Source organism: the organism of the source record quoted next, unplaced genomic scaffold (genome assembly GCF_019419815.1).
Source record: "Pyrus x bretschneideri cultivar Hongxiangsu unplaced genomic scaffold, Pyrus_bretschneideri_v1 Contig2, whole genome shotgun sequence".
Lineage (NCBI taxonomy): Eukaryota > Viridiplantae > Streptophyta > Magnoliopsida > Rosales > Rosaceae > Pyrus > Pyrus x bretschneideri.
Genome location: NW_025999501.1, coordinates 3,389,933 through 3,399,022, shown reverse-complemented (window position 1 = coordinate 3,399,022; position 9,090 = coordinate 3,389,933). Strand labels below are relative to the sequence as shown.

At 36.2% G+C, this 9,090-nt stretch overlaps 2 protein-coding genes across 3 annotated transcripts; one reads left to right on the top strand and one right to left on the bottom strand.

Moving 5' to 3' along the window:
- The first annotated feature begins 1,004 nt into the window (after positions 1-1,004).
- On the top strand, positions 1,005-3,811 carry LOC103939714 (mediator of RNA polymerase II transcription subunit 18). 2 transcript variants are annotated; one of them, XM_009349823.2, is made up of 6 exons: positions 1,058-1,200; positions 1,336-1,418; positions 2,160-2,259; positions 2,701-2,767; positions 2,867-3,223; positions 3,570-3,811. In XM_009349823.2, exons 2-6 carry the CDS (start codon positions 1,383-1,385, stop codon positions 3,670-3,672), a joined length of 663 nt encoding a protein of 220 aa, XP_009348098.1. In that variant the 5' UTR covers positions 1,058-1,200; positions 1,336-1,382; the 3' UTR covers positions 3,673-3,811. The 2 variants fall into 2 exon arrangements, with proteins under 2 accessions (XP_009348097.2, XP_009348098.1); XM_009349822.3 differs by lacking the exon at positions 2,160-2,259 and having other exon boundaries at positions 1,005-1,200.
- A 2,717-nt stretch (positions 3,812-6,528) lies between these two features.
- On the bottom strand, positions 6,529-8,277 carry LOC103939715 (transcription factor MYB93-like). The gene is made up of 3 exons (XM_009349824.3): positions 8,085-8,277; positions 7,712-7,841; positions 6,529-7,600 (listed from the first exon to the last, which is right to left on the bottom strand). Exons 1-3 carry the CDS (start codon positions 8,215-8,217, stop codon positions 6,799-6,801), a joined length of 1,065 nt encoding a protein of 354 aa, XP_009348099.2. The 5' UTR covers positions 8,218-8,277; the 3' UTR covers positions 6,529-6,798.
- Positions 8,278-9,090: the final 813 nt, after the last annotated feature.

Below are 9,090 nucleotides of genomic sequence, written 5' to 3'. Positions count from 1 at the left end.
AAAATTTTTAAAATGCTAATAACAGTTCTCAATAGAAAAAACAATTTTATTTTGCCTGCATCTAATTCCAATTCCAATTCCAGGTACAAGTTACAATATATTTTGCCAGTTTAGGGATTTTGTTTCTGCAATTAAATTAATCAGATTATCTGATTCTCATTGTCTCAACTTGGGATTCCATTGGCGGCTTGGATTTTCGGAATGGGATAGCTCATAGCTGGCCTGGAATTGGGACTCTGGGAGAGATGGGCATTGCTGACTCCTTTCCATTTGGCATTTTACTCTTTCAGTGGGTCCACAAAAAAATAATAATAATTTAAGCACTCATTGTGTACGGTGCGATTGTACACTTATCCATAAGGACCATTATAAGTTTGACTTATAACACTCGTATATAATGAGTTCGATATTAAATAATTATGTTTACGTCGGTAAAACATTTAAAAGAACAACAAAGGCATCATCCAACTAAAGTGTTATTTAATTACTCATTAATTTAATATTGTACTGTGATTATGTAAAAAAAATGATATTTTAATTTAACATCTCGAGTGGTGTAAAATTTTACAATATGTCAGCAAGTGGCTTGTAACTTGGGTGATTAAGATTATTCATCTTGCACTCGAGGTCATATGTTCAAATTTCCCATCCTTCAACAAGTGGCTTGTAACTTGGGTGATTAAGATTATTCATCTTGCACTTGAGGTCCTATGTTCGAATTTCTCACCATATAGTTTAACTTATCCTATCATTTGTTAAAAAGAAAGTTTTACAATATGTCAAATTGTCACATACACCGTAAACTTTAAATTTGATGTTTAACATTTTTCATCTTCCTTCATGCATGTGCATCCTCATTTACACTCAAATTTGAATTCACCGAGTTTAAATGAATATAATAATATTTTATCTTGTCGTTTGTCAAAAAGAAAATCAGTTCAAAAGCAAAAATGGGCTTTTGAAGTGACGATTCAAGGGCCCAAAAAATTGTTAAACCCAGTAAAGACATCATGTTCGCTCAAGCTTTCTACTTTTTTTCAGGGTCCATGACCGCAATCAAATGCGCTTTTGCCACCACCATCGCTCTTCGCTCGATTTCTCCAAGCTTCTGAATTCTGACACAGAAACCCCGAAACCCCCTCTTCCCCTCTCTCCATCTTTTCACCTTGCTGCTTGCGCGGTATTGCTGCTGCAAACCTGGTTAGTATTTTTCATTATTTAATTTACTCTCTCAGAAATTTACGTTTTGATTCTTCATGTTTTCTCCTTTAATTCTACTTTATTTTAGTTTACAGTTTATTGGGTTTTATTTTTTCTCTTTGTTTTGGTTCTCAGGAATTCACAGGGGCTTGAGAAAGTGCGAGATCAACTGTACCAAATTCATGGAGTGCGTGGTCCAAGGAATTATAGAAACACAGGTGAGTTTTTTTACTAAGTTTTGGGGGTTGAGTTGGATTCGGACTTACATTTCTCCATACAATTTCTGCAATTGCAAATTTGCAATTAGATGAGAAAAAAAATTGAATCTTTCTCTTGGTGCTTAATTTTTGGTGGCCAAGTTTATCCAATGCTTCATTTGAGGTTAATATGTTAGAATCATAGTGATTTATGACTTATGGGTGTTTTACATTTGCTTCGTGAGTTAATTTGATGACTTGGTAACCACGAGACCTGATTATGGGTTGACTTGGAAGCAACATTTGCACCACATGGACTGAAAATAATCGTCCCAAAACGATAAGCAGTTGCACAATTTGGTAACAATAGTCCAAGTGTGGTTTCTACACAGCCTAGAAATGGGCTCCATATCTGCCAGATCATCAATCTAATGAAGGATGAGACAGTCAAATCGGCAACAACCTATAAAGTGAAACGATTTCTAAACATCATAGTGCAATGTGAGAAAATTAAAACCTCGTTGGTCCATTTTAAAGATCACAATAAATATGGAGGGTGTAAAATGTAGTTAGTCCCAAAAAAATCTTTCTTACGAACATTTGATTTAGTAGCTCTTTTTCCTCTTGCATGCACAAATGATTTGTGTTTATTGGATATATATTGTTCAGAATTGTAAGTAAAATAACTAGAAGAATTCCATTTCCCGCTTTCCGTGAGAAGTGTTTGGAGCTGCATCTAAAAATATGGTTTGCATTTTGCAGCATGTTGAGGCCCTTGAGATTCTTCTTCAGGGTCTTTGTGGTGTTAGCAAGAAAAATTTGAGGGTCCATGAGATATGCCTTAAAAGTGGCCCAAACCTTGGTAATTGATATCTTTCCTCATTTAGTTTCGATCTGAGTGGTTAGGATGCTATGTCTCAACACATTTCTACACAATTAAGCCACATTCATTATAGCTCTTTTGCCTGTTGTGAGCTCATTTTAAGACATGTTGAAAGCCTCCCCTGGTGTCACTGGTGTGCTTTAATGACAAGTTTTTCCCAGATGTCCGTTGTCTTTTCCAATGTGAGATGCATGGGACTGTTAGATGAATTTTTGTAAAGGGTTTCTGATTTCTTCAACTTCTTAGGACTGACAACTATAGTATACAGTATGTTTCATTTATTGACTACGACATCTCACATGGTCATGTTAATTTGTCATTATTTTTTGTTAGTATGGTCTGGTTGAGTACATATCAGCTGAATAGCACTAAAGATATTATATTGTGGGTCATTACAAGTTATGATCTTCCTTTCTATAGGGCTTGTAGCATCAGAGGTTCGACTTATATGCGATATTGAACAAAGTGAACAAACTGAACCGACATGGTATGACTTAAAACCTCCCCTGGCATATTCATTAACATGTATGAGTTTGTGTGTTTTACGTACATACTTTTGCATTGATGCCTAATTCTAGATCTGCAGGACCATAAGGCATATAGGGGGTGCAATGAGAGGTGCAGGTGCTGAGCAACTTTCAGTGCTAGTAAGATCTGTGGTTGAAAGCAAAACAAGCAAGAATGTGCTTCGCTTTTTTTATGCACTTGGATACAAGTTGGACCATGAGCTGCTAAGGGTGGGATTCTCCTTCCATTTCCAGAGGGGCACGCAGATCAATGTGACCGTGTCATCAGTTAATAAGATGCTACAACTCCATGACGTAGATGCGGCTGTCCCTGTAACTCCTGGGATACAGCTGGTTGAAGTAACAGCTCCTGCTACATCTGAAAACTATGCTGAAGTTGTTGCTGCAGTATCATCTTTTAGTGAATATCTTGCACCGTAAGTTTCTTTTTTCCTTTGAAATGTTTACTTTCAAGAAGCATTAAACAACCCTCCCAAACGGCTACAGCATAAGATTGTTCCTTGTATGTGTCATGGCTAGGGGTCCCAACGGTCTATCAGCAGTCATATTGGCCCAAAGGATCCAAATTGACTATTTCTTCCATGTTGGTTGATCATTTTATAAGTGATGAGACTACAAGAGAGTGCATATTATTTGCATAAACCTGATAAATTGTTGGTCATTGAGTCCCTAACCAGGATTAGGCAAACTGATTTTAAGGTTTATGATGCACATGATGAAAATTTGTTTACTTGACTCATACACCTGGAATCGATTTTGCAGGCTCCTGCATTTGTCAAAACCGGGCACTTCAACTGGGGTTGTTCCTACTGCTGCTGCGGCTGCTGCATCTCTTTTATCAGATGGTGGGGGTACGACCTTATAAGCAGAAGTTGTATATTGCTTTGATTTTAGTATCTCATGTCAATGATGAATGATATATCATTTCTGCCAACAGAACTCCCTGTCAAACTTCGTATTAACTCCCAAGTAGTTTTTCTTTCCAATAACTAAAACTTTAGATAGTTATGTTAGTGACAGTCGCTCACGCATTGCTGTGATAGTCAATGGCAACCATAGCTCTTTCTTTTGCTAGGCATCTTTTGAATACTGATAAAACATGTAGTATTTGCTAGTTAGAGGATCAAAGGATAGACTGGCTAAGTTAGCCCTAGGTCATTAGGAGGGTTGGTAGTGAGTAGGCACTGGTGGTAATTACTAATTACCCTAGTCTGTAGGGAGGGTTTGGCTAATTCACTAAATATTTGTTAATAGTTGTGGGTCGTTCGTTGTTCTATACGCAGACCTGAACGGTTGGGATGGACCTTTCGCCCAATATAATTAGAAAGGAAGTCTTAAGATAAGCATATGGCTTTAAGAATTAGTTATGTGACGAGTAAGACTATATTTTTGTGCCTTCGCTCTACCTATAGGTCAATCACTGTTGAACTCTCAAGGGCCTGTGACCTCAAGGTTTTCCCAGAATAAGTACAAGGTATACTTCGGAGAAGGGATCAGGCATAGAACCTCGGGTGTAAAAATAAATGCTTAAAATTACTCCAAGAGCCATTACATTTGTAGACGGCTTTTTTCTCTTCTTTTTTCTTTTTCTAGGTGAAGAGTTGAGTTCCTAGAGTAGCATCCCAGAGTTTCAATAATGGCACGGATTTTCGTTCCTTTTTGCCACGGTTTGGTATTTTATCATGGACTGCAGTCTCAAACTTGTTTAAATATGAGTGTGTGCAATGAAACAAACGGGATTTTCAACGATGCCATAGAATATCTTATACTCTGAGTGTTTTATCTATTCTATTTTGATTTAAAAGTATAAAAAGTAGTTAAAAGTTCGGAATATGGCCATTGAATTTTTTTAAATCCTTGTCTTTGTTAGTTGTCAGTTACAACCATCGCCATTGTTTAGACAAAAAAATTATTTATCATGATTGTCATGACATAAGTAACGTCTTGAAGATGATTACCATGACATGAGAAACTTGGAGTGCTGTACAACCATGGGGTAGGATTAGGTGGTGGTGAAGTTTATTTCTTTCAGTTGGGAAAAATGGTGGAGGAAGAAACCTAATCAACCTTGATTTTCTTTTGTTGCTTTGACAATCATGAGTCCATGACCAACTTCAGTAAATTAAGTTGTTTTTTTAAGAACAAAATGAAAGTTATAAATACCTAGGTTGCTTCTACTATCAATGTTATTTTTATTAAGACGATATTTTATGCAACGACATGCCATTGTGGTGTCTGAAGTCAATGATATATTGCTACGGAGGAAGAGCGACTTCAATGAACAGGTTCACTATCTCTGACCACTAATACAAGGTCGTGTGTGAAGCTCTCTCCACATGGCCTTGTACTAGTGCCTTAGGATGCCACAAAGGCGGTTATGAGCAGTTAAAACACTTGTCAATGTTTGATCTAGCCTTGATTGCTTGAAGGGAAAAACATCAAATTTATCAAATGTTTGAGTGACTTAAGCCTAAAACGGTAGATTTATCAAATATCTAACCATGCAAGGTAAATTTGACACAAATCTATAGAAAGATGGCAGATTCATGAATCATGAAAGATCTAGCCTCACAAGGTAGATCCAGAAAATGACCAAACTCGGGAGAAGATAAAACCAAAGTCAAGAAACCTAGCACAAGATGGCTAAGGAGCAAACACTCTTCACATGAATACTAAGGAGGAGGAGGAGGAGGAGGAGGAGGAGGAGGAGGAGGAGGAGTAGTGGAGGGAACCAAGGGACAACCCCGGCCCCTTCAAGGACTTCAGTATTCAGTGTGTCTGCTGATTGGCTTATAGAGATAGTTTAGCGAGAAGTTTCTAGAATGCCTCTTGTTGATAGAGTAAAATAAAAGTAGACCTTGTTAGCTGGTTATTGTCTTAAGAAAGTGAGAAGTGCACAACTTTGCAAACATACTTTGCGACATCGTCATGATCATGGGTTGCCGTGTTTTCTTGAGTAATGATAAGATTGTATGATATGATAGTTTATGTGTTAGTAAGTTAAAAAGAAAAGTGAATTACACTTAATTTGTACTCCTCCTTTTTGGGGAGCAGCGGCTTAGAGCATTGATCTATGTTTAATTTTGAATAATAAAATAGCTCTATGTCCGAAAAATCATACCATAATGTGGTGATTGGAACCTACGTTGTTTGGCTCCTTACTTTTAAGAAGTTGTTTTTACATGTAAATTACAGTTTGACACGGTATATATTATTAACTTATAAAAATGCAACAAAAAAATACTGCAGACACATCAAAATGTGATTTGGCTTTAGCTAGAAGTGATTTCTTACATATGAAATGCAAGGCATTCTCGTTCTAGAAGTTGAGAAGTTAGCACCGTACTAGGTGTAAAGGTCCTTGTCTTTTAAAAAGTGGAGCAACTATACATTTTTAATCCTTACAGTAGTGCCACCAATGTAGTGTCTTATCTAAGTTGAAAACAGTTTTTATAAAGGAAAACAGTATAACATGATATGGAAGTTGAAGGTTAAATTTTATTTTTAATATAACGAAAGAATCTAACTATCAAACGTCATATCATATAGTTTACAAAACATGATCTGAAAAGATAGCATCTCTAGCATCACCCTTTTATAAAATAACAATATAACTTGAGAATTAGGCAAAACAATGTATGACTTTCCAGATTTTTTTTAGTAAATTTAAAAGACGATAACGGAAGCAAAATATAATTGATCTTAAAAACAGTAGAGGGAGGAGGGTAAATTTAAATACTCATGCCATGACAATAATGTACATACATACATACATACATATATATGTATATATAATGCGTAAACTTATACAAGCTAGTTTGTACATGTACAAGTAATCATAGATATGCATGACATCACACGTATCTGTAGTGGGTATATATACGCTTGCAAATGCATGTAGGAAGAGGCGATAATTAACAAGTCAACGACAAAAACTGCAACCACACTGAATCTTTCTCAATCTGTAAAAATAATCGTTAAGTAAGAATTCTCAACCATAATTGGCGTCCTCAAGAAAAAGGTCAGGCCAGTAGGATGAAGAATCACTACTTCTTCCTCCATAGCTAGACCTGCTGCAGCACGCATCTCCAGGAACATTGCTGGTTGGAGGAATAGAAGGAGCGGTAGGAGATAGAAGATTATTAAACCATGGAGATTCATCGGATGGGTTATTTTCTTGACTACGGACCACTGTAAAGTTGGAGCCCTGGCCCATTTCATGATCACTGTTATTCAAAGATGGTAGAGAACTGAAAGGGACTTGTGGGTCTGCTAGGTCATGAGGCAGTAGGGTTTGATGATGGTGGAGTAGTTGAGAAGAATTACCACCATATCCATGAGAAAATGAGCTTGGATTTTCCAGTTGTAGTGAATTAAAATTCGGGTTTTCTTTGATAGGAGGAATATTAATCGAGTTTAACAAATTAAAAGCCTGATCATCCATTTCCATCTCTGTGCTTCTGTTCTGGGTATAACTGTCATTGTTGCTTGTATAAGCTACGGATTGGAGTAAATGCTGGATGTATTGAAGCTTGGCCAATTGAACGGCTTGATCTGCGTGTAATGTTGCTGCATGTTGATTAATGTGTTCCAATGGCTGATATTGCTGCATGAGATCCTGCAGGTTAGCTAGGGCTAAAAGCTGAGACAAGTTGGAAAATAGGTCAGTTCTTGGCTGATGGGTCATTGGATCAAAACCCATCTGGATCAGCTTTTTCTTCAAATGTGTGTTCCAGAAGTTCTTGATTTCATTGTCCGTTCGGCCGTCTAAGTGTGTTGCAATTGTTGACCATCTTGTAATTAAGCAAAAATATATAAGAGTAATCTTTGATATTATGCAAACATATATGTATGAAGGAAGGGTTGAAAACTTTTATGTGTTTGATCATGGAATAAAGCATTACTTGTTTCCAAGGATAGAATGGAGATGTAGAATTGTTTGCTCCTCTTCTTCAGAAAATTTGCCTCTTTTGATATCGGGTCTTAAGTAGTTTGTCCATCTTAGCCTGCAACTCTTCCCACATCTATTGAGACCTAAAAAATAGAAAATGATAGCAATTTAAGTGGTAAAACCAACAAATTTATCTTATCAATATCTGGGAGGAGATCTTGAATTCAAATCTCAATAACGTGGAGAGTGACAACCCATGTTTTGGGGCTAGTCAACTAGGCATGTTAGCTTAAGATTTTGAGTATCGATAGTCGATCGTAACTCGATTGTAAACTAACAATTTAATCAACAAAGAGAGGCTAAGTAATCATATATTGTATGCAAACCTGCAAGCTTTGGAAGAGCTCTCCAACTTCCATGTCCATGTTGTTCAATGTATTGCACAAGCTTTTGATCCTCTTCAGGAGTCCAGGGTCCTTTCTTGAGACCACTTTCATCACAACAGGGAGTCCTCCCCATTGTGTTTAATTAATTTCTAAATTTGATCTTTGCTTAATTAAATTGGCCTGCTTTTTTCTCAAATACTGGGTCTGCCTATTTATACACAAACTAATTAGAAGATGTGCTGCTCTAATTTCAGAGAAATAGTTTTTTAATCCGAAGCTGATGAAGAGTAAAACTTTCAAATCTCAACGTCAACGTTGCAGGTCATTGCTTTGTCAAAGAACTCGACCCATGCACGCAACACATTTAGAGGTTCTTTCGTATGTCATTGTTTGCATGGCTTCACAAAACGACTTAAGCTTATAATAAAGTCTTAAAATTTAAATTTTATATGACTCCTTATTCCTTAACATTGGGAATCTACGGTCACTACTATGGTAGATAGTATATATACTTACACTAGGCTACAAGCCAAAATGCACAAGTACTTTGAAGTAATATTTTGTAAGCATACTATGTAAAATTTATATGATTTATCTCTTTTCAGACTTGTGACAGAATTTTTATTGGTATATTATCAATCTACTGCTATATTATTATATTTATTTGAATCTGTACGTAGTTTACATTTGCAATGTAACAACATAAGCACATATTTGGCATGAAACTCTTTTTTTTTTTTTCTTTTTCTTTTTTCAATTATATGTTTATACATGCATGTAGATTGAGGTATTTTAACTTAATTTACAACGAATGAGAAGATCCAAGACGTTGAAAATATAATTTGAAGTTTCTTAGGTACCTTTTCGAACTATGTGTTCTACTCTTGCCACTTTAGTTGATGTTTTTTTTTTTTTTTTCGATTTATCCAATTCAAATTGTGAATGACTATCACATTTGAATTCATGAGCTCAAAAACCAGTTGTCTAGAAGTAGAAAAGGAAGACC